We start from the raw sequence: 26,715 nt of genomic DNA, 5'->3' as shown, positions 1-26,715 counted from the left end.
CGGTAAAATGATAGTAAGTGTTTGCAATATTAATACATAATTCCCCTAAATAAGAGTTATATTGACTGATATATTCTACATGTTCATTTCATATGATAAGCTTCTTATGTGCGTATGTACTGAGTGCTAAAATATAGTAGGTATTAACAGACCTTTTGTGAAGAAGACAATACACGCCTTTGCAAAGATTTACTGAACCCATAAGCAATACCAGTCTATAAAACCATATGATATGCCATGTCCAAGGACTATGTTTTCTACTTGTGATAAATGCCACTGTGAGATTTCAAGTATAATTGCACAGAGTGGGTTAACACAGGCTTACACTCAGTATTTATCTCGGCCTATACCTGTCCAGTGACATGTGAAAAGATATTGTCATAGTGATGTCGATATCTGCCAGTGTTTTAATTGATTATGATGGCGTCAGCATCTTGTCACTCTATGCGCAAAAACTGACTCGGCCTAATGCCATATAACATGCTGGTCTCCAGTCGAAAGGCCTGTTGACAAGGGCTGGGTCTTCGTGTTAAGTTCATCTTATAGCTCCTCGTGGAAGAACATAACGGGGTAGATTAAGCCTCAATTAAAACAGGTAAACCGTATTATACTAAGACTACTGCTTCTGCTGATAAATACATGGGTGTTTGAAGAAAATGAGTTTCACATCTGGAATGAAAATGGAATTTGTAATGTACTTCAAAAGATTAAATATCATTTTTAAATTCATTAGCGAATTCCTAACTTTGACACTAAAAGTTTTTATTGTTATTTTTCGTGATGTAAAATTCAACCGTTGGAGACTAATCCCAGACAGCTTCAGCCAAAAGAGAATGGAATCAACGGGTATACGATGGAAATCGAATGATTCGTCATTTTTTAATAATCACCTGTACACATGTCTACGATAAATGTGTTTTTCATCTTGTAACAGTCCGCACTTTAGTTATGTACCTATGGTTCCTAAGTTATGTATTGTCCTATAGGCGAAAGATGTCACGGTTGCACATATGTTTGTTCGTTGTTATTGTTTAATTTATCTGAAAAGACGATCACGTTCAACATCTAGTTTTTGTGAGATAATCACCTTGGGTAAAGTTTACTTCTGCCAAGAGGGGGATTGCACTCTGTGATACCTTTTTGGGGATCGAAAGCTATAACCTGTGACATGGCATTGAAAATGGACTTGTATATGGATATTGTTCATAATTCTACAAGAATCTTTATATTGTCGATCAAAATTTCATTCCAAAATAAGTTAAACAACATTAAGTACATGGCATGAGATGTTCCTCTAATCTGAAAACCTATACGACTAGAATCTGCCTCTGTCTATATCGTATGGAACGCAGATTTCTTCAGTTTATCCAGAATTTCACATTCTTGGCTTTGTGCTTGCATTTTGCATATGTTATTTCCCTTGTGAATTGATCGCCCCCTGACGTTATCAATCAATGCTGTACAGTTTTGAAAACATATTTATTTCAGGAGGTACATAGTATGCTTTATTTGCAGAGTTTTGATCGGTGTCCACAGCTACAGCTAGGGTAAACATGGGGAGCAAGGCCATCATTCGAAGCTGCGGGATCATAGCCGTGTTTCTTATGATCATAGGTGAGAAAATCAAGTCGATATGTTCATTTATTTATTTACTGACGTTTAACATCGTTTACTCAAGACTTTTTCCGCTTATGTGACTTTGGCTGGGTTCCATGTGTTTAAGTGTCACAAAATATAAAAGTCGCATACATATATAATAACTTCCATTTTATGATGTGGATGGACTTATTTTGAATGGGCTTATTGTTTGGTTCTGACTTCGTGACGTGCCCTTTACAGATACCTGGCTATATAAGTGAAGTATTTTTATATATCCCCTATGATAGCGTCAAAAAAATAATTTTCTCTTCCTTGTGGACCCTACCCTCTTCTTTTTGCTAGCAAATACTTAGACTAAAAAACTTAATCTTTTAATTTTATCAGAAAGTCTGATGTCTGAGTGATAGTAGAATGTATTCAGTTATTATAACACAATATTCAACGTAATATCCTGTTAGTATAATCTTTACATCGAATTAATGGAATATGTGTGTTGTATTTAACAGAAGAATCTGTTGCAATATTAGAATACATTCTAGCATAAATCAGGCAATATACTTTCTGTTAAATTGAACAGATTGGCTTTTTGAATGTATCAGATAAAGCATAATAATGAGAGAATCTGAAATGTTTTATAGCCGTTAAACTACAACAGGAATATTTGTTGGTTTGTGAACTCATGATATATTATTCTTCTAAAATATCTGCTTGAACTTTAAGTGTCTGCTGCTGATCAGACATGCAGAAGACAAGTTCCTTGTCCCTCCGGCTCATGCACTGAGTAAGTACAACACACAGACACACTAAGCGCGTTCTGCTTAGTGCGTTGACCGGATGCCTTATTGTCATTTATTGTATTATTGCTTACGTCTGCAGAATGAACCTATAGATAGATGAGACATAAATCGTCACAGACAAAATATTTTTTGATTTTAAAAATTGATTTAGTTGCCTATGCTGCGGCATTAATCTAATGCCGTCTGAAGAGTTTTAGTATATACCTGGATGTGCGGAAATCTTCGCTCTCACATATATAAGTTTGGAAAGTGAGTAGCTTGCCATATGTTGGAGGTTTAACCCGAGTATTTCGGTTTCCTCCGCCTATAAAAGTCACCGGCATCATAGGTAAGTGAATAATTGTTGAGTATGGCGTTATAAACAATATTCAAATAAATATATAACTGTCAATACATCTATCTTGGAAAAAAAGTAGGAATTACAGGCCTTCTGCATGACCACATTTCCGGACTTGTCAGATTGTCCCATCTGTCGCTGCACGAGTTATATAAGCCCATCGACTGTAGAGTTTAAGTTCGGAACTCCGAATAGGCTTATAAATATTATCATTTCAGAGCAACTGAATGTGTGCATGGCGAATGCTCGGAAAAAGGGCTGTGTCGTTGCCGTGCCTGTTGGGAGGGTGAAGCGTGTGATATTTATGGTATGTTTCCGCTAATATCAACGTGTATGAAACTTCATTAGGAAATATTTTCAACAACGGATATAGTTTATAAAGATCCGTCATCACTGGTTCTTGAAGGCCAGCACGTCATCAATGGCAAGCAAAAAGTTTGGTTTGAGATGCTTGACATACAGCCCCATCATCAAAAGAACTGGTGTCTATTATTTAGAACCGGTTAATTGTTCAATTGAATTAACCGTTTACTTACAACCGATCTGCTTCAATCTGGCCTTAAATTCAGGACTGGCCAAGCTTTTGCGCATTAGGTGTTTGTCAGATCTGGCAAAGTGGTCAAACAGTACAAGTAGTTACCGAAAATTAGTTCATCTTTAACACGCTATGTGTCACTAAATTACAATGGAGACGCTGTCACGCCTAAAGAATCTCCTGCACGCATATCATTCTTATTTTCAGAGAATTTCAACAAACCATACTTTCCCGAAGAAAATTACAAAGTACATCTACTTGATTCACCTAAAGACGGAGAGCATATCTTCACCGCGGTTGCGTTTGATGACGATGATGAAGATTGGACAGCGAGCAGCCCCTGTGCGAAGATAATATACGGGCTTCGGGGTGACCACAGCGACAGTGTCTTCAGTATCTTCCCAAACAATGGATCGATTCACATAAAATCTGCACAAAACTTTGACAAGAGCCAATACAGACTGATAATAACCGCTGTGAATGAGCAGATTGACGGAGAGGTGACTGAACCGACGTCATCTGCCTCACTGACAGTTATAGTTGTTGAGGAGAAGAAGGAAGGGTCGCATCTTAACTTTGCCCACGATACTCAAGGAGACACTGATGTCCACCACAGAGCCAAACGTGTAAGATTTCTCACACTGATCTAACGTTTTTTTGAGTTAAAGCGCTGGCTCGTGGCAACAATCAGACCTATAACCAATGAGGTAGTGCGTGCGTCTTCAAATCTATCTTGTGCTGAGGTTTGTCAGTTTGCTCGGTAGGTAGTAGGTAGGTCCGTGGTTGACACCGGTGCCTCCAGGTTCTTCCACCTATAAAACTGACCCTTCGGTACAGTGAAATAGGTGAACCACCAATCAATCAACCGGATTTGCCACTTGAGAAAGTGTCAGTAAACTAACGTTGAGCAGACACTGCAGACTAAGATTTGGACACTATAAACCAAGGTTTGGACACTGAAAAATAAGGTTCCGACACCGCAAACTATAAGGTTCAGATACTGTGATAAGGCCTAAAATATGACCAGTATAGAGTGACATCATGCAATGCCTTGCAGTTTTTATAATTATATAAAATATTTTTGATTGATTGGTGTTTTACGCCGTAGTCAAGAATATTTCACTTATACGACGGCGACCAGAATTATGGTGGGTGGAAACCGGGCAGAGCCCGGGGGAAACCATCCGCAGGTTGCTGGCAGACCTTCTCACATACGGCCGGAGAGGAAGCCAGCATGAGCTGGACTTGAACTCACAGCGACCGCATTGGTGAGAGACCCCTGGGTTAATGCGCTGCGCTAGCGCGCTAACCAACTGAGCCACGGAGGCCCCTTATATACAAATATATTAGAATTATAGAAGACGCCAAAGAGGCTATGGCCTTTGGTGTCTATCAGTCAAGATTTTTGTTTATACATGTATTTTACTATGCAGTATAAACGTGGTACATGTACAGCTTAAGATTTATACAGTTATATAATTTTCGGATTTTCCGAAAATTATGTATACAAAACTCATAATTAATTTCATACTTTAAACACTTTCTGTATATGCATGCAGATTGCTGCCCTATATGCATGAATTCCGATAACTCTAAAGTGTCCACACCTCTACGGTTCCACATTAAGGTTATGTATGGATTTTTTAGTTATTATAACTGTCCATATTATATCTAGACTTGATTTTCAGGAAGTGCCTGTTCCAAATAAAGCCATACCCGACAATGCTACCTTCACCATCCACAAGATGGGCAAGTACGAGAACGTGACCACACTTAGAGTTGGGGAAAAAGTGAAAACGCAGTTGATGATTCATTTTCCTATGGGGACAACCGACATGTATGTGGAACTCTTTACCCCTCTCAACCAGACAACCATTATGAAATTGTGCAACCCTGTAATTTCTCATGTCGGTGAGAATCTGAAAGACTTCAACCGAACGCTGGCTGAACCGTCTCTGGAAGCTCAAGACGGATCCACAAATGTGAGTCTCTTATACTGTAGCTCTTGTTGGTACCTGACCTTTTCTCTATTACATAATATAGAGGGATAGGCCTATGGCTGTCTGCCGTTTTTTCTGCCTACACGTCTTTCTGTAGTCATTTCTTGTGCAACTCATGCAACTCCTCCTATACTATAACAGATGTTTTTCTCTTCCACCACTTTAAAAACCTTTTGTCAACCGGGAGAAATAATGTTGTTAACCTATAATCCATTGCTAAACGCTACAGTATTGATCGGATTGTCGTGAAACTTGATGGCCTTGAAAGGAATGATGTACACAGTTGTACATCGGTTGCATTATAATTAAAGGCTTACAGCACAGAGAGTAAAACCAGAGCAGCGACGACAGTGTTACAGCTGACAAATGGCCAAACGTAACCTGTGGCGTTCTATGTCAGTTTACCTTTGTTAGGGTTTTATTCTAACTATTCATGTAAATGCATAAATAGTAGCAAATTACAGGCCCCCTAGCACCATGGCTTAAGCAGAATTAGGTAAAAATGCATTGATGTTACTTGGAATTTACTAGACCTCACTGGTTTAGAATTACTCGAAATGAACTATCAACGCGTCAATTATTCACAGTGTCATCATCCTTTCAAGATTTAATCTGGATTTAAGCAGAGCAAGTGCTTGTAAACGACCCTTCTCCTACATTTTCAACTTATTTTCATAATACTTAGCTGATGTGTTTTGCACCATTCATGAATGTACATGGAAATTTTAATTCCAGTCTACGAATTTCCCCCGGGTATCTCCGTTTGATGATCGTTAAAATCCAATTTTTGGGGGCAATATAGAGATTTGCATGAAGGTTTTTAGTTTCATTTGGTATAAGATTTTCCAACCTATGATCGTTTGAAGATAGAATTTGGACTGAATAACACCTTGTCAATGCAGCTCTTCCTATAAGTTCTGCCTAAACAGATGGAAACCCCACACAGAAAACCACTTCATTTGCTAGTGCTGTGCCTGCCCAGAGATTCGCCATCAGTATTGTTCAATATTGATAGTAATTTTTTCCTGGTTACATACGTTACATAGGAATGCGTACATGAAAGTACCGTGCTCGTCCTCTCGCCTCGATTCTCGTCAGTCGCGAGACATGGGGCCTTCGCGACGATATACTGTTATTAGCGTGGTTTGAAGTATTGATTGCCTCTTATGAGTTAAGCTCTCGCCTGACAAGGTAATGGTCTTGTTAGTCACATTTAGGACATCAGCATAAGGGGATGCACCGAAGACTGAATCCTCGTGCCTGGTGCAGCGAGGCGCGGAACGAGATACCCTCATACGGCTTCCATGTACCCCAAGAATGAAAGACAAATCTCTAAACATACTCCTTAGAGCGCATGTGCTTTACATCACTGCCACCACAAGACAAACTTGACCGTTGGATCCTATACAATGCACGTGGGCTTGTTTAGGCTTAGTTTCCTAGTGCGGAACTGCACATAGCATTCATTAATAAAACTGTGACCGCTCGAACCATGTTGACATATAATCATACTGAAGATAAAGAGAATACATTTGCATCAAGTATTCATAGAGACAAAAGTTGAGACAGAGATTCTGTATTTTCTGACATCACTTCCTGTTTGATCATCATGACCCCAGTGATCTCGGCGTTATTCATATTTTTGTACCGGTATAAAATCTGCTAGTGGTGTCAAGGATGTAAATCGAAGGTAACGAGCGACAAATGCGCTGGAAGGAGTATGTCTCGAAACCTTTATTCGCGCTCAAGGCCAAGCTCCTACACAAGAACAAATCCCAGTTACGTTATAATCCAAACTGCTCGTGAACGTATGAATTTAATAGGCCATACCAAATGTGTCGTAAATATTTAAAAAAAAAACAACGCCTATATATGGTCCAAATCTTAGAATAGAGTAGAATTTTGATACAACTTGCTCTATTCAACAAACAATTACACTCTGTATAATTGCTTTATCATATCTTTCATATGTAATTCTGATTTTAAAGTTAGGGTACACTTGGATTTATGTTTTCCTTATTTAGTGCCGGATCACAGCTCTGTAGTTTTTCACTGTTTAATACCTTCAATTTTCTTTGTTAGTATGACAGAGCCGTAATCGAACTCGGTAATGTGACGAACGACGGAAGCAATCCAACTGACTACACTGCAAGTATGATATATATCGACTTCATCGCTATAGTGATTGACACGGAAGGTGTTGCAAACAACTCCAAGCAGTGGCTGACTGCTGGAGCCGCCTACAACGATCAGGAATTTATCTGGGTTGGTCAGGCCGCGTACGAAATTGTGCAAAGCGACAACGTAAGTTCGATCTAATTTTTGAAGACGTTTTATGACCTATCGCGGTGAAGCTCACTTTCAAAATACATATGGATAATGTGTAAAAAAAAAATGTAAATTCAGTACACACTGTTCTCTTTTGAAACAAAACGATATGTTTAGTCTTACAGATTTAAGTTATACCTTTATGATTTGTGCTTTATGATTTACAAAACTCGCGTCTTCTGTTCCAGTTGTATTATGTGAAGAATATGTCCGGATCAAATGGAGTGAATAATGTAACTGTTCTAAGGTGTGGGTTAAAATCCGATGCTAGAAGGGAAATTCATAAATTTCCAAGCTGCCACTGCTTGTTGGGCCATTGTTATGATAAGTGATCGGTGTGGCTGTTCAGTGTAATGTCCGTTGACGTCCACTTGTCTGTACGTCACACTACGGGCGGTTTTTCAGTAACTTGCCAATGGTCGGTGGCCTACACCGGACACTGTGGTCTCGGATAAGTTAAAAATTCTTCAGTGTGACATTAGGCAACAATCAAATAAATACATAAATAAATAAATAATGTATGAATATAACTCTTCTGCTATAGAACCCACCTCGACCGGCACAGTTCAACTTCACGGGTCCAACGGAGATGGCCCTAGATACCTCCGCTGTTTTCAAGGTGGACATGTTTATCTCTCATCCGTCTGCGCAGGTGCGCGTTGATGCCTTTGCACCTCTGAACACCAGCACGGTAATGTCTGTTTGCGGAATTGTGATCGAGGACACAGCTGACCACTATTCTTGCCTACCCACGGATATATACAAAGCTGACATGTCTTCGTCCCCTACCAGCAATGGCAATTGGCACGGCACACTGGATCTCGGCAAAATTATCAATGCGGGTATATTAATAGTTGTTCTCACCGATGTCTTAACCACTATTTACTTACAGTTTTAATTTTTGGTTGATACGTACATACCCAGATGACGATGTGTCCCGATTCACGTTTTTCCATTATGGCTGTTGTCATGGTAACCAGACAACCGCTTTCCTTATTTATACTGAATAAATATAAATGATTTCATGGGGTCCGAGCTACAACTCCAACTGTTTTCCGTATAAAGTTTTCATTTTTCGTGGACATATTTGCTCGTTTACGCAGTTGTCAGGGTAACGACATACCTATCATTAACACCCCATGAAGATTCCCTTCAGGGGTTATACTCACCGCAATGCTGCTGGTATTCTTTTATACATTTCAAACAAATGCATGTGTTGGGGCTTAGCCTATGTTATGTTCACCTGAACTTGTTTAAAGGACAAGACAGCACCTGGACAAAACATATTTCGTCAAAAGCAGGATACTCAAACTTTCTAAAAAGTATCATACTTTATTATTTTAATGAGATTTTACCGAATCACGTGTAAAACAAAATGACAATACTGCACAAAGTACTCGTGTGAGTCGAGGTAGCCATCATGAGAATTTTATCCAATCAAACATGTTGCTATCTGATTGCGCGGCCTAAGCTGTGACGTAGCCTTTGCCCATTCACTCCAGGAAGTAACATATGATAACACAAAACTACTGCATAAGGCATCATTTTGAGATCGTTTACAGCGAGTTAGTTACGTGTAGCGGAAGGGCCATTTCACAAAGTGTTGTGGGGTAGGTTTGTATCATTTACAGACCATCACAGACGTAATATTAGTTGATTTACAAGCCGTGTAATATTCAACGATGGTGTCACAAATTGTGTCAGATGGTAGCATACCGTCTCGGCCTAAACCGAAATTAATTAGGGACGCTGAAGGTTTATGGGATCTTATCGGACAACGCTTAAAATTAATCCAAACTGTTATGATATCATTTTTCTCTCTCTAAATTTATTACAACTGAAAAATTTAAACTGCCCCGTCGTCTTTCTCGCCTACAAGCGATGTGTTTTTTCTGGTTTTTTTTTTATAAAATACAATAAAATTAGCCAATTAAGTTATTGCCACTAAATTCACAGAGTAAAGCTTTGCGTACAAAACTAACATAACCTCCCGTATTTTTAACCATGTGTTCCCTTTGCTTAGTTTTCTTTAGTACTTTTCTAGGAAAACCCCATGCCTTTTTCTTTTCCATCGCATAATGTTAGATATATACACATCACCTTATTGACGTTCTGCAGTTAGAGGAAATAATGTGAAATCACCTTGCTCCGCACAACAGTGGATTTACGCTATACGCTTTTTCACGCTGCTTTTGTATGGTGATGGATGGAGAGCTACAGAGTGAAAACTGCAGACATTGGGCCAATACAGTGAGTCGAATTCAAAAGGAGGAAATATGGCAATGTGTCGTAGGAAAAGGGGTACATCACGTTGAGCATCAATATATGAGAGCTGAAGACTTGAAAAGCGGTGCAAGACATGAAAACAGGCTTTTTATTGAACAATATAGGCCTTGATTTCTTTCTGTAATTCTTGGGCAAGGACCCCTGTTAACTTTTATATGTATTGTGCGAGCAGAATGAGAAAAGTGTACCAGAATAAAGCAATCAACCTCTGTCAGCGGTAGTTTAAAATGGAACTGTTCAGGCATTTTCTTTGACAATCCTGACTATCTATAAACTCTTATATATGAGTTTATATATTAAAGCGTCTTTTTGTACCTTTAGTTAAACTCTTAAAAAAACTTTCTCTTAAAACTTTGACGATCTACCACATAATTGTGCATTTACTTTTTCAGTATCATAATATTTTTTTTGTTTTACTTTTAAGTTACCCGCCCAATGTTTGCAGAATTCACTTAGCATAACTCAGCCATATATAACAGCTCTAGTATTGTGTCCAGAACAAAGCTTTTAACATATCCAGTGCACAGCAGATTAAAAGCATCCATTTTGTGTCGGTAGGTTCCAGGGAGGATGACGCTACAGTAGAAGAGGACAGGATCACTGTGTCTATTACCGCTCATATGACGGCTGATAGCGGAGAAGTGAATGAGGTGCATGACTTCGGCGTCACCGTCGCGGTAGAAGACCTCATCTGGGCCGCACAGGCTCCAGTCACGGTCTTATCCCCGGTCAAGGTGCTTGAAATGGTAAGCAATTTGTGCTCTTACACACACTAAATACAAATATAACTCAATGCAAAAAAGAAAAAAAAGAAAAATGCTGCCCTTCCTTGAAAACCATTCAGATCGGTCTCGCTATATGCACTTCTTGAATGGCAACTCTTTCAGGGTGTAATGAACTCAAACCACATCATCAAATTAATAGATGTAGTTTCGAAAAGTTCGATGGCAGTTAACCCTTTGACTTTGAATAATAACGGTAACATTTTATTTGATGGATGTTGACAACCACCATATCTCTGCACCGCTAAACTTCTACAAACTTTTACGCTTCATTTGTGTTTCATTTTACACTTTCCAGAACGAAACACCTGTGTTCACTATAGAGCCTAAAACTGGGACGACGGCATACATTAATCGACCAAGCATCATTTGGCTGGAGATGATTGTTCCCGATGATTCCGAATCCATCTACGAACTCGAAGTGGTCGCACCAACCAACACGACGATAGACTTCAAAGTGTGCAGCGTTTCTGTGATCTACGTAGGTGATAATATTGCCTGTGTACGGGATGTACCTGCCCAATATTTCGTCGACGAGAACGCCACCTTGACCAACAGAGCCGTGCTGTCCTTGGGTGCTATCAAGAATAATGGTATCAAACCAGGCAATAAAGACGCAAACACTCTCCGCTTTGAGATTGTCGTACAAGCACTCAACTCTTCGGAGTACAATGCAAACGATAAATTCTGGGTGACGATGGGAATGAACTTCACCGAGTCGAAACTCTGGGTCGGCCAACAGGCTTTTTTTATACAACAACCTGATGAAAGCGAGGTAAGGATAATTGAAGCACGTAATGGAATAGTAATTAATAAATGATAAATCAAAAAATCAAAAGGTCAAAATCACCCCTGTAAAATGAAACGGTCTGATCAATGTATTCTGCTGCTTATGTCATGTGTATTTACTAGAAGCTGGTCGGATAAGTTAAGACGATGGAATGTTTCATTTGCAAATTTTTTGTTGTCAGGTTCGCACGAATCCTACCTTCGAAATGAGTTATTCTTTTGGAGACGAATACGTCCAGGTTGGCGATTCTCAGGAGATCCTCTACAAGATGTATACTACGCCTGGCGCCGTGTATATACCTGCGTACCTCGAGATCATCATGCCCAACTCATCGGATGATGGCACTTCATCCCCGCTCTTCACCATATGCGAAGTGAAAGTTGTGTCAGTGGGGAAAAATATTCCTTGTCTGAATGCAAGTGAAACGACGCAAACCGTAGAATACGAGGAAAAGTGAGTACATTAACAACGGCGATATGGTGTATAACGGTGGACTAGATCATCAAAGACAGTAATTCTAGAAAAAGGATGCTTCTTTTGCTTCATATTTTCCTGATGTTAATGTGTAAACAATGATGTAATAAACTTTCCCAAATCGTTCTTTGTGAATGTATACAGTAGCTACACTTTTTTGACACAGTCATACAATAAACTTTTTACAAAAGAATAAAAATAATGTGCTTGATCGTTGAATTGAATTTAGGTTTTTCAGCAAAACCGCTCCTGAATAAAAGATTTATTTTACAGCTTGGTGTCTTTAAATCCAACAGATTGAAATTCTTTGTATACTTAGTGCAATGTACTGCACAAAGAAATAACCTCATAATGTTATTAGTTAAACGAAACGCTTTTCGTTTCGTGAGCTTCCATGGTGCCAGATCGTCGCAATGGCCCTGGGGCCTCTGACAAATGCGGTGGGTCATGTTGGCTTCCTCTCCGGCCGTATGTGGGAAGGTCTGGCGCAACCTGCGGATGGTTGTGGGTTTACCCGGGACACTGCCCAGTTTCCTCCAAGCATAATGCTGTCCGTCGTCGTATGAGTTAAATATTCTTGATTTTGGCGTAAATAAATAAATAAATAACTTTTCGTTTCATCCTATTTTGAAGACATGTTCCCGGCAAACGAGACAAGGCGGTTTTGAGACTGCATCAAATCTGTAACACCGGTACTTTTACTGACAACGAAGAAAATATGGTTCTGCTGTCAGTCATAGTCAAAGTTGAAGACCATCCTCAGGTGCAGAACGGAACCGTTGAATGGGTCAGTGTGGGTATCATGCTAACCAACGATACCATGTGGGTCGGTCAGGTGGTTATAAACGTTCTACGAAACACCGTGAGGAACATAAACCCAGTAAGTAGGCCTGTTACACACGGACTGCAGCTCATGCTAAGGCTATGATACGTAAATGTTTCGTTCTTTACTACTTCGAATCCTGTTTGCATGAGTTGGTAGACCATGTCCAAAATTTTAAACTTGCATTAGTGGAAAAGACTTAAATTGAACCCCCATACAAATTAAATTGAAATAGTGACTGGAGGATCGAAAACTCCAAGACACCGTTTACGTTTGAGGCCCTACAAAAACAGTACATGTTGTCTTGCCATAAACATGATTGCAATATTAATTCCTAAGCTGATATGAACACATATATGGTTGCTTTTTCCAGAATTCGCTGTCCCCCTATGTTGGACTTGAGCTGACCAGCAATCTCACCAGCGATGTCCCTGCGGGGTATTTCCTCAGTTATACAGTGTACGTCAAAATACCACCCCGAACTTCATTGAGGTATGCACTCAACGCTACATCTCTGTCGGAGGGAGTGTCCATCTGCACAATGTCCATTGCAGACAGCGGCGAGCATCTACCCTGCATGGACAAAACACTGAAACCCACCTTCTCCGATTTCCCCGGAACTTACCACCATCAGTCTGCGAGCCTTGACTTAGGCCCAATATCAAGCTACGGTAATATTCACTGATCTTAATTAATGGTCATCTAACCATGTAGATTCACCCATATATTTCACCCATAAACTATACCAGTGAAATATTCCTGACTTGGCAGTGAAATGCCAATAAAAGTACATAATAATCTGGGCCCATATGTATTAGTAGTAGGTAATACTGGTATTAGGTGATATTTTATATTTAAAATTTTAGCCGATCTCATCAGCCAATGCAGTTCCAAAGTCAAAGTATGACAACAGTTTTAGTTCACATTTAATATACTGAAACACATTTTTTTAAGATAGTCACAAAAGACTGAACTTCAAGTTAAATCTGATGTTAAGTCATAAACCAGTTTTGAACCACCAACCCCGTTTACTAAGCCAACGTTCAATGTAACACTATCATAGTGCAAAACGATGCAGTATACAACAGAAAATGAAGTATTTAATGTAGTGCCGGTATATCGTGGTTTCCACTACAAGAATAGGCTACTGAGACAAAGGTCATCACACAATATACATGTAAGTAATGGACGTTTACAATGTTCCTTCTCCTACACAAGGGATTGTCACACATTCGAGAAGGTTTTGTATTTTTGCTAGATAGTATTTTTGTACTAGAATATGATTTGGTTTTCCTAAAGATCTTTGAAATTTGATGATAGAGGTTGCGAATGTCATTTTTCAACATCTTTTTTTTTTAAACTCAAAAAAGTCATATAAAATGAACCCTTTACTGAAGAAAAAGCCAAGTCATCAGATTTGTAGGACCAAATGCCAGTTATCACTATTTCATGGCTTCTGAGCTTCCAGTTATCAGCCAATATGTTCTCTTTCGTTGAATATATATCAATCGCGTTGACCAAAAATTGTTATATTCCAATTAGACATTAAGCAGTGCTATGGATATGCATAACATAATTGACTCAGATATATTAAAATGTCTTATACTTTTTTTCCAAAATAAAAACATACTGAGGATGGCAATTTTCAATTGGCATACTTGGCAGATGGATTCGAATATTAGGTAAACTGGCATATATATTTCATGCTTTCAGTGAGTGTTTATTTTTTTACTCTTTTGAAACCCTCGTATGTTGGAAAGTCGTATTTTAGCATCATATCTAGGTATGTAACTGTATCAGTGCACGACGTTAAGACTTCAAATCAATAGATCAATAAAATCAAAAAAGCACTAAACAGTAGATCAACGTAATGCTCTACATTCAGAAAGCCAATTTTGACTAAATCCACAGCTTGTACTGCTTTTTATATCCTTAAATCTGAATCCTATACAACACAAAATTTTACATCATCACATCATGATTAAAATTATAAATGTTTTGGTAAAACAAATCTACCAAATGTGAAATTATTATAGTAAACCAAGTTTTATACTGAAATGTTATATTTTGACTATAAAATTGCTTGGTGGAGCTTGGTGGAGAAGTTGCAAAAGTCGTAGCTATTTGAGTGAAGCAAACATCAATGTTAGAATCGCTACACACGATAAAAATATTCTAAATCACTCAAATAGATATACCATGTTGATGCTATACTCACAGGTCCGGAAACCTGGGAGGTGAACAGAACAAAAGAGTACACTGCCGACACTATCAAGATAGATCTTTATGTCAAGATGACGACAGATGCCACCAAAGTGGTAGGAACACACACCATCGAGGTGAAACTCTTCTCGTCTGATGGAAACGAGGAAATGGACAGAGATGACATTCAGGGAACAAACACGCAGCTTGACATCACCTCTAACGTATGTGGTCCAAGGTGAAAATACATAAGCCCTTTCTAATGTCGATTTAGTTACAACTCCTCATGTAACTGCAGGAACTTGAAGCCTATTTATGAGTCTGTTGTTTTTATGTCTGTAAATCTTCCAGCCGTGAAATAAATTACGAAGCAGTGCCAATACATGCGTATGCTGAGAGAAATATAATAGAGGGACATGCCGTTTTTATGGACAACTGAATGTTAATATATTATTTTGAAGGACACTGTGAATCTACCGCCAAATGTCACGTTCTTCATGGTGGATGTTTACGATACCCTTGCTGAAAATATGACCTATGAGATCGGCCGTGGCGAAGCGAAACGATTCCTTCTCGATGTGGAGATCTCTGAGCCTTTTCTTGCGGAGGTGGAGGTTAAGTTCTTCACACCTTTGAACAATGACGATGGTGATGTGGAGATATGTGATGCGCATGTTCTTAGTATTGGTAGTAGCTTCCCCTGTTTACACCGTTCAGAGGTGCAAGCTCAATACGACCAGAGGTAAGCTGCAGTGAAAATTCTATTGTTATACAATCTGAACTAATTTGAGGTTTTCTCTTTGCACTGAGAAACAGTCTTAAGCTTTTGTCTGTTCAATCTGAAAACAGGGTGGACTTTTGTCTTTAAGCCTGATACATTCTTCTGTTTTTTCTGCCTGAAATCTGAAACTGCGTGACAGCACCTTGTGTCTTTCTTCTGTCGGCAATCTGAAATAATGTTGCCCATGTATTCTGAAACTGGCTTCATCCCAACAGCTACTGAAATTTAGCTTGAAATCTTTTTCACCGTATTATCGGAAACAATATTGCAATCTGATATCACCTTGTAGGCCTATTTTTCTCTGTCCAGCCTAATTACGTTTTCCTGCACAGCATGCATTTTCCAAAACCTTAATCTTTTCCACGTGCAATCGGAACAAGCATCAACAAACTATAGCCTTAATGCTTTGTTTAAGATCTGTAACTAAGATTTGCCGAAATACAGCGCCCTTCCCGTCGTATAGGCAAAGAAATATAACGATCTGAATAGTTTTAAATCTGAAATAATTCGACATTATTTAGTTATTTACTAGTTGGACCGCGTTATTCTTGGTACGAAAGTGATACTAATGACTAAAATTTCCACTCACAGATCTGGTATGGCTGTAAAAGATGTGGCAGTTCTGGATCTGGGATATGTGTGCTTTGTTCCATCAGATGAGGAAGATAACGATCGGAACAAGGTAATAACATACACGGTGTCACACCATACTTCGATAAACCTGAAAAAAAGACTCAAACTGAAGGATTTCCTTTCTAAATTGTTAAAGCCCAACTGTTTCCTAAATGTTGTCATTTAAATATGCGCCGATTTCATAAACTATATTGGTGGGATGGAAAGCTCATATACTTAACGAATTAACTAATCTAGTCTGTTTATATTGTATTTGAAAACACGATTCTTGAACAGGTTCTTAGTCTTCTACAGCATATGTCATCAAGGCATCAGCGAATAATTTAAATATGCAGTTTGTGAATTCATTTGTCTAATAACCACCCCGTGATGATTAAATGAATACGTGATTCAGCCGTATATCAACCGTATCTTGGCAACACCTTATTATGTGCGGCTGTATTACATTTAGCTTGTATGAATCAATTATGTAAAGGATTTTTTTATCTTTTAGATTCGATTAGAAGGCATCATGAAGATCCGTGAGAATTCGACTGTGACGGCAGCCAATGTGACGTCGAGTGTACGTGTGGGAGACACATACATAATCCTGACGGATATGACCATGACTGTGTTGGATGAGGCTACCATGCCAGAGTTCAAAGTGAGTTTACAGCGAGGAACTTCGACCACTGTATGTTGCAGTGAGTTGAGCCATAGTGGGGAAGATCAGTTTTTAAATATGTACTTTCGTGGTAAATGTTCAGTATATATACACCTGGACAGCAATAGGATTGCATTAAACATCTAAATTGCACATTTCTAACACACAATCATGATTTGCTAATCATTCTTGTGGTGGCGCCTTACCTGGATTGTGTTATGATTAAGACGTGCCTGAAACACTTAGCATTGTGAATGTGTATGAATCTAGGCTTCAAAAGAGACATTCGTATACCAACCGTCAACTAAAATGGACGTCCCAGGTCTGATCCTGAAACGACGTTAACGTGAATATACATCTTTCACAGCCTTTGCTATATATGGGTTGTTTAAAGGTAGCAGAATATCGATGTACCATTCAGTGAATGATAAAGATATTGTCTGATGAGCATTTAACAATCTGTGCATAGAGTCACAAAATCAAATATAGATCAGCTAAAGGTGTGCACATTTTGCACACCCACCACAATACACCACATACATATAAGTTACACCGTGTATGAAGTGAAGCTGACTTCATTTGAACTGACATTAGTCGATCTAGAAGCTTAACAAGAGAACATGTCCACCATGTCCACTCGGACTTTATTCCCACCTTACGGTCATTGAACCATTTGTTTATAATGAATAATGCTAATAGTGACATCTTCTTCATTTTTTTTTTTTGTTGCATACATTAGCATTCTGACATTCCCTATCTGCAACTGAATAAATGCCATACTTTCAAGCTCACTAATTCACTCACAGTTCTATAGATGTTGTGGTAGTCACCCACAAAGACAACAACAACAGCAGCAAAGCTGTCGGCTCATAAAGCTGCTCGTCGCAGTTGGTAAGTGATCGAATGCCTCTCTGACTTAACTAAACATGAATCTGTTGACTTATATGTTCTACTTCCAGGCGTAACAAATTTTCAGATTCTCTCTATACCTTCATTTTAGAAGAGATTGTTATGGTTATATTATTCATTTATACTTTTAAATGGCCTGTATTGCCCAACTGATTGTCCTTATGTGTTTGTTACTTCAGTTCATGAACGAGACCAATTCTACCTTACCCGGTCTTAAGTTCAATTTGACATCAGACAATATGACGATTGGGGAAATTATGACGATTCCGGTGATGGTCTCAATACCGGCCAACTCCTCCAGTGAAGTACATGTGGACATGAAGCTCCAAGTGAATGACTCCGCCCACATGACTGTCAAAGATATGCGTGTCATTTCGGGTGGAAGAAACCTGGCCTGTCTGTACGATTTCAACAACGTTAACTATACTTACCGTTCAACCCAAGACACATCCCAAATCGACTTTGGCATCGTCTATTTGGGTCTTGTAACAAATACTGGTAAGATAAACCTTCCGTCTCTTGTCGTCTCAACTTTGCATTATCTTTTTTGATCTAGGATAAGTTTTTGTTGAAAGCAGATATAGTATATATCCTTGTAGAAAGATTCAGACAAGCATTAAAGCAGTGTTGGAAATGTGTTAAAACTATATTGCTCTGCAAACATTTTCGTCTATTTCTGAATCTCTAGGATGGCCCCGGTCGTTAATCTGTGTTAAACGCTAAAGTCTAGGATTTAATGTGATTTAAACGTAAATAATTACACGACCATGAAAGTTAAACTTTGCGAAACTTAAACTCCAGTGTTCTGTTAAGAAAAACATATCAAATTTTGATCAAATCTCTAGTGCCATAAACTGCGTACAACGTCAAGGTTTTAAGTTTGACATAAGCGAAATCACCTTATGGAATCTACCCTAGCTAGACCCTGTGTGGATCAGTGGCACTAGATATAATGAGTGTTGATGCTAGGAGTTGCTTTAGACGGCGATATTATGAGTTAGGAAAAAACGCAGGACTCTTTCGAGAAGGCGAACTACCGTACTGATAAACACAGACTATATTATTCACGGATTTGCTGTATTGAGCATCATTCATTATTTTTACCTGTAGGATTTACCTATCGATCCGACGAGTTCCAGGAAGTTGACGACCAGATTCTGGTTGAATTTGACGTTCAGATGGCGGACAGCATTCAGAACCTCGAAGGCTCCTATCACGAGGTCAGTGTGGCTGTTGAGTACGGCGGAATCATTATCCTATCATCACATTACATAAAGGTAGTCAGGACCAACTACGAAAAGCCGGAACTGGAAATAATCGCGGACTTCAACTACACAAACCCTTTGTCCAAAAGGTAAGTTAGCATGCAAAACCGATGGATGGAGCAAAATATTTAATTGGCAAGCCCCAAACCTGTGGGCTGTTTTAAAAAAAAATGAAGGCAAATGCCAAGCCATCAAAAAGTTTCATTTTTCCTGAGGATTTCAAACTTTGATTCGACTTAATTAAAGTGATGCATTATATTTTAGTCACGATGGACACCTGTTATGGAATAATGGGACAAAAATAATGTACGTTCGCACTTCTGTATAAAGCTGTAGAGATAGGATGTCATCCACTTCTATGTAGATATGAATTACAGGATATCAGCACAGAACGTTACGTGGCCTTCACCTTGACTAAAACCAACCATTTCAGCAAGAAGAGAATAACCATATGGTATGTACATTCACAATGCGTTAACCTGTGATTGTTCTTTCATTTACTCAGCGACACACTGTTGGTGAACGCCAAACTTAGGCACTTGAACACTTCCACAGCAGAGGGCATCAATGTGACTGCCAGCTTCTACCTGCCGCCTTACGTGACATTCCTGACCCTGAACTATACCAGTATGGAGGCAACAGTAGATCGTCCCGATGGATCCGTGGTACGCATTGAGGTGAGTTCCTGGTGTGAATCTACATGCTGATAAGATCCTTTCTGCTTCCTTTATCATAATTTTACATATGTAATACATTACTGCATTCGTACTTTTTGTGGAAATGTTTGTTCCATTTTTCCTTTTTGAGGGTTGGCCGTATATTGCCAAATCTTTTTAAGAAGCCATTTTTTCGTTCGAATTAGTTGTAAATTCCCTTTTTGCAAATCATTCTTACTGATTTTCACTATATAGAGGTTACTCATAAAGAGATAAAAGGATGACTGATATCTTTGGAAGGTAATGCGAAATATTAGTAGGTTCAAATACATGCAGCACATTTAGATCAGGAAACTGTCAGAGCCAATAAGCTGTTAAGACTGTATTCGTCTTTAGTGTATACTGCAGACTTCAGGTGACACGATTAAAACATCATGGATTTCTGGGAATGTGACTGCAGATATGTGCAGAGCGATATAAATTGGATAAGCTTGCTAAGACTAACCTGTAACTAAGTTAAACTACCTGCAGTGTTCAGTTTAGTCAAGGGCCCTTTTTTTATAAAGCACAGGCCTATCGTATGTTATGGCTGGTGCAGTTGACCCTGTGCAATTCAATATCTGGACATCATTCTGTAGTAACTTTACTGCTGAATTAACAACTACGATAGCAAGAAAGGTTACAGTTAGTCAGTTCTGAGTGTTGCTTGTTTGTTTGATTGGGGTTTAATGTCTTGTCTCGCGTGATGTGAATGAGAATGAGGAATGTATTATTGTACTTGATGGTTAAGTGATCGTCATTTTTGGGACGTGAAATACGAATTGCTCCTTTCTTTTCAGTTTCCACAGTTGCTGTTCACGGATTTTGTTATGTTTGGAATTTTTCTGCAAGTCTTGTCCAATGCTAGCACCCCATCCTCGCTCGTGGAGGCTATCACACCGTATGAAGCCAGTTTTACGATGTATCCACGGGATGACAACACTTACACAGGACAGTTTTTCACCACGGAGCTAAAAGACATCTCATATAGGGTTACAGCCATGTCCGATTCCGGTGAGTCAGTGTTAATATCTGAAGACACACATTACTAGTATTTCCCGGAATACTCTCAATAGAATGAATGAATGAAAGAGGACTTAACATATAAGATTTGCTGCAAAAAAGTCCTGTTTTGTTGTTTGTTTGTTTTTTTTTTGTTTTTTTTTTTTCCTTTTTAAAAGTCACTAATATGACTAAAATGATATTATATCACTATGTCTGATGGATGTAGCATTCTTGAACTCCTTCCGGGTTGGCTGAAATTACTGGTGGACAGCTAAGTATTGCTCATTATGTACAAAATGCGTACTGTTCATGTGTTCTTTTCAAACAGTATTTTTACATAGAACTAATGCTGTTTAAGAATTGTACCTGATTTAAAACTTGCATGTAGACTGCTCCACTGCTCTGGGAATACAAGATGGCCGCATCCTGGACTGCCAGATTTCCGGTTCCGTCTCACCAGATTCCTCCAAACTACCTCAACACGGCCGCTTGGGCGCCGCCTCAGGTAATGTAGTGAAGCATGATATGGTTTCAGTGAATGAATCAGTGTTAGCTTTGGTGAAACCTTACCATTCAAACTACTCATTTTGGAAATATATTTAACATTGAGATAATACAGTCAAATTTACCTAGATTCATTTTCTTGGTATATTGATAATCAGTAATAGATACATGTAGATTCAACTTGGTAGGCAAAATAAATACTAGTAATAGTTTTAGTTTTGTGATGCTCAGTTTTGGATATATGCCGTTTAGTATTTCGGCTCTGTGGTTTTGTTTGTATTCACTATTGTTGGTACACAGCAACAGTTAGAGTTTTTTTTTTAACGATATAGCATTCTCTTTCAACCGAAGTTTTTGGGAACGCACACAGGCGTTTCCACATGGTATAGTAACTTAGCCTGAAATCATAAAAGTGTGAGACACATCAGTGGCATTCTTGATTACTTCATCCGCAGGCTGGTCACCATACCAACGTACTGGGAAGTTTGAGGGACACCGCTACATGGAGGTGTACTTCGGTAACAAGACCAAAGTTTCCTCCATCCGTCTACAAAACGTCAATGGGCCTCCTGATTCACCATCGAAACTGCAAATATTTTACAGTGACGACGGCCTAGCTTGGTATGCGGGAGACAAGGTATGATATATACTTGTCAGATCCCGTGATGCAGAAAATGTTAGCGGATACCTTTTACAACTAATTGGTGCTTACATGTGCTTACTGAATGGAAGATGACAATATTCTTCGTTGTTGATATATTGTGGATGTTATGCCATGTAACTAAATCACTGCCTGTTTTGACATGTACGTAACATGTTCCTTAGTTACTTGTAACACATATCCTATATAAAGACATTTGGAGGAGAAGGAAAGGCATTTACAATGTTAGAAATTTAACACTTCACAAAATGCTTGCAAAAAATTTTAAAGTACTACTACTACTACGTTTCTGTCACAGATCATTCCAAGCCCAATTGGCGCAGCCTCTGTAGATCTACCAGTGATAACCCCAAGAGAGTCTCGCTACATACGCATTTACATTCTGGAGAGCCAGAATCCAAACGCGGGCCCGATGGAATTGCAAGTGGAGTTTTTTGGTTGCGTCCTGTCCTCGGATATCCTAGGTACAGTGCATAAAACAACAGTGATAAAGAAATATGAGATATGAGAATGAGAAACAGATATAAAATCAGTTTCATGATAGTTAATTTAAATATGATTCACCAGGCGTTCCATTTTACCTAATATATGTATCATTTCTTTTGCAGATGCTTGCCCTGACACTTTAACTCCAATGCCAGGTAACCTTTATGTGTTAAAACAAATTCTTTCTTTATATAATCGCATCTATCCACAAATATATATAGTTTCTAAAAATTAATTTCGTCAAAAAAGATAGGTGCATTACGACAAAAAATCCCCGGTAGTTCCGGCATATTTGGCTGCATAGTTCATAAAAGTAACAAACATCGAGGTGTCATTGCTGGTCCTAAAATTAACCAACGTAATTTGCAGAGTTCAAAGAGAGGTCTTTCCTGTTTGATGGAACCAGTGTATATGCGTGCGATGCGGACCCAAACAAGTAAGTTTATCGTGATTTTTTACATCGGATTTGAGGCACTATGCATGCTGTCAAGTATCTAGCTGATGTAAATTTTAAGTGAAGTTATATTCAGTTCAAAAGACTATGTTCCACTTAAAGCAGGCTGAAAATTGTTTCTACATTGTATGTGGGTACATGCAGAGTAGTAAATTAACCAACTGTAAATTTTGATAGGTCTATTTCAACTGAAATTTCCATAACTGCTGACCATTAGAATATAACGCTTACGCCAACTTATAGCCATGGCAAGATTTTGTCTTGTTAACCGGAACACGATAAATGTACCATGTCCGGTATTCAAGGGCGGGGTATTTTACGTTATCAGTATTATATTGCTGGCCTAGAAAGCAAATTTAAACCTAAACTTGTTTTACAAATAACCTTTTTCGTTCTACACTTTAGGTGTGTAGAGTTGCCAAGTGATTTGTTCTATTAAAAAGAAAAACGACGCATTGGTTTTAATGGGTTTTAATGGGTTTTCCCCCATAGCTTTTCTCCCATGACAATCCGCCATACTACATTTAAGATATATATCCTAATTTTATATTGTATCGCATAATTAATCGTTGACATACTTGAAACTCATAAAGAAATCTATATCTAAAGATCTGGACTGTACACGGTGCTTGTTCTTTAATTTATAGAAATACATTGTTCGACTTTACACAATTCGCTACAAAACTTTTTTTTGATGAATGAGACCACATGAACTAAATTCATATTTTTTTGCATTCTTCAGTGATCTTACAATGCGTTGTGTCGCCTCATCGGATGGGTCAAATTGGCGAGGTAAATTAAAGATAATCGCAATCTAGTTAAACACCAAGAGTAAATCGGATAGGAAATGTTCGACATTGCTCTAATAATTTGCACTGTGATTCAGTAAAGTTTCTTACGCTTAATAATTAAGCAGTTAGCTGATTTTTGATTCTTTGCTTCCAACACTGGTTAAAACCATGTAAAACAAATCTTAAAAAAAAAAACAGTTTGTCCTATTTTGAAACTTTTACGTTTAAGTTCAAACATAAACTCTTGCACTTTTTGTTTACCTATGCACACGCTATCCAGTATTGGACAAATCTGTGGCAAACGTGATCGGGTACAGTAGCGCCACCCAAGAGATCTACGCCTTGGCCAGCGATAAAGTTAGCTACATGAGCAGCATTGACAGTGGCCAGACTTGGAGCTGTATCTTACCTCAGATGTGGAACAGTGTTAAATCTGGGGCTACCCCTCAGAAAGCCGTACCATGGGACGCTAGAGCGGAATTGAAACAGGCTACTCCACACGCAGATTTCACACTGGGACCGTGGGGCGGTAAGTGCACTTATAAGGGGGTTTTGTTCTGTTTTTAATTCCACGGCTCATGGCATAATTTCAGTTTTTTTGTCCTTTTTCTTTTTTTTTTGTTTGAAACTTGGAATTTCCGTTAAAACTATATTTTTTAAGGTAGATAAATTACAAGTTCGCCGAAGAAAGAAAGCCTTCGAATGGAGAGCCATCTTTCAAAATTGAAAAGTGCAGGCTTCACCGTCTGCATTTTCTGACAAATTTTCGTGTACTCCTCACACATGAGCGCAATCCATATTATACATTGGCAAATGCTTGTCAAGGTTGTTCTTAGTTCAGGAACATGTTTCAACTTACACGTTTTTTAAAATACCACAGAAGATATACTGATACATGTTTCTGGTATTACAGCTTTAGCAGACGGCCTCTACTTCAACAGCGGGACCTGGGCGAAGCGCTTAGATTGGATGAACTGTTGCTAAGGTGGCTCTGTTGAATTCGGGAGCAGTTCTAGCGGCCATGTCCTAACAGAGTGGAAGTAGAGAAACGGTGTAATTAGGCAGCGATTTAGGCAATCAAAATGACGGATGCTAAACGATAGCTGTTGTAAGGTACATCGAGGCGGTGCAGCGTGTTGAATGTATATTGTTCTTATTAATGTTGAATTGAAATAGTGCATTGTGTTTCTTTATACATTAATAAAATATCTTGTATATATATCTGCTTGTTTAAGACGTTCAATTTTAAATTTAGCATATGTTTTTATCCTATAATATTGATATCTGTGATCTACGTTTTTTTTTCTCACCTCTAAACTCTCAGGTGTACGACGTTTAATGAGATTTTGTCCTTGATGCCTAAGTTTGCAATTCTGTCCAACCTGGCATGTATAGCCATGTAATACACGTTTTAGCCATTGTGCACTGTGTCATATTGTGACTATACAAGTATTGTGATGATTATACATATACTAACACAAATGCACAATATGTGGACAGTGAATACCTTCCTTAGATTATGGAATTGTTACGGGATTATTAATACAACAAAAGGTATATAGAGATGATTGAAATATATATATATTATATATTTCGTATGTTTTAAAAAGGTATGTGAGATGCTACAGCCAATAGCCTCAGGGAAATGACCCGCCCACTATTAGTTTTCTGAAGTAACCAAGTGATTAGCTATATTATATGGAAACGATATATATAGAATATCCCTGTTCCTTCAGAGCTGAACAAAAAGAATTTAAGCAAAAGTGAGACTGCTGATATTTAAATGAATATGTAAATACTTCTATCGTAGGTTCATTATCTGGTTATATCTTATATGCATGTTCAAACCCAAGGCTTGGAACTGTCATATGTTGATTTACTCAGACTTATGAGAGTTTTGAGTTTGTGATGTGATATACTGAATCCGTGTAAGACTGCTGCACTGTTGTCTGTGTTACTTTATTGTTACCAACGACGGGCGTTATATTACTTGTTGTCCAAAGTAGTAATAAAGGAAAGCTCACTTTTCAGAAATACAAAGTCCCAATTTTTGTTGCCTCTGCTTCTTTATCGAAACTTTTATTGACTACAAGCCACACTAAGTAATTTATAGGAAAAGCATAGAGAGTTAAACCAGAGCAGCGACGACAATAGCTGGCAAATGGTCCCATGTAAGCGGTAAAGAGTAGCCTCTTGTCGATTTAAATCAGCAATATTTATTGCAATAAATTAGACGTCACCGGTCATCGCTGTGGTCGTAACATTTAATGAACACTTACAATTTTAACATTTACAACCGGAAGGCATTCTGAGAGCGCAAACCCCTACTCTAACCAAAACTACACATATCCACACCACAACAAAGTCGTCCCAAACAGCATAATGAATTTCAACACGGTGCAATGTTCTGCCAAGCATAATTAGAAGGTAAACCAAAAATATGCAACTGTGTCATATACGGAAATGAAGGATAGCCATTTAAATAATTCCTGGATCCTTGTCACCCAGATCACCACCATCATGTATTAGGGTTGACACTCAACCAAACTGCTGACAGACAAATAAACCGCAGCAAAAACATCCACGACGGATGTAATTCTTTTGATCCAATAATAATACCCACTAACAGTTTTCATATAATTAAACTCTTACCACAATAGGCAATTATATTCTATTAAATTGACAGATTAATGAAATAAAATTATATTCACATAATTTCGTTTATCAGATTACAAGGTTATCGTGGGCATCCCCCGGGCTCTGCCCGGTTTCCTCCCACCATAATTTCGGCCGCCTTTGTACACGTGAAATGTCCTTGAGTACGACATAAAACACCAATCAAATAAATAAGTAAAAATAAACGGAGGCCTAGTTCTATACAAGTTTCAAGATATATCACATACTTTTCTGGCGTCAATTACGGTTCAGAGATGAC

General features: G+C 38.5%; 1 protein-coding gene across 1 annotated transcript; it reads left to right on the top strand.

Moving 5' to 3' along the window:
• Positions 1-1,553: 1,553 nt before the first annotated feature.
• LOC135470969 (uncharacterized) lies at positions 1,554-25,819 on the top strand. Its single transcript, XM_064750017.1, has 25 exons — positions 1,554-1,614; positions 3,476-3,894; positions 4,957-5,250; positions 7,351-7,572; positions 8,141-8,438; positions 10,441-10,628; positions 10,963-11,257; positions 12,642-12,808; positions 13,125-13,422; positions 14,972-15,177; positions 15,415-15,695; positions 16,326-16,416; positions 16,861-17,010; positions 18,099-18,417; positions 19,030-19,273; positions 19,690-19,861; positions 20,680-20,893; positions 21,273-21,389; positions 21,844-22,025; positions 22,348-22,513; positions 22,658-22,690; positions 22,905-22,971; positions 23,732-23,781; positions 24,061-24,309; positions 24,694-25,819. The coding sequence occupies exons 1-25, from the start codon at positions 1,554-1,556 to the stop codon at positions 24,762-24,764; spliced, it is 4,854 nt and encodes a 1,617-aa protein (XP_064606087.1). The 3' UTR covers positions 24,765-25,819.
• Positions 25,820-26,715: the final 896 nt, after the last annotated feature.

The sequence above is a fragment of the Liolophura sinensis genome, chromosome 7 (genome assembly GCF_032854445.1).
Source record: "Liolophura sinensis isolate JHLJ2023 chromosome 7, CUHK_Ljap_v2, whole genome shotgun sequence".
Classification (NCBI taxonomy): Eukaryota; Metazoa; Mollusca; class Polyplacophora; order Chitonida; family Chitonidae; genus Liolophura; species Liolophura sinensis.
The sequence above is the reverse complement of the archived record's forward strand: the minus strand, read 5'-3'. Positions and strand labels throughout refer to the sequence as shown.

Bases quoted from the DNA above. Each gene is read 5' to 3' on its own strand.
- LOC135470969 (XM_064750017.1), top strand. From the start codon at position 1,554: ATGGGGAGCAAGGCCATCATTCGAAGCTGCGGGATCATAGCCGTGTTT. The intron at 15,696-16,325 runs GTAAGCTGCAGT...TTCCACTCACAG, and splicing joins CAAGCTCAATACGACCAGAG to ATCTGGTATGGCTGTAAAAG. The intron at 17,011-18,098 runs GTGAGTTTACAG...TTGTTACTTCAG, and splicing joins CTACCATGCCAGAGTTCAAA to TTCATGAACGAGACCAATTC.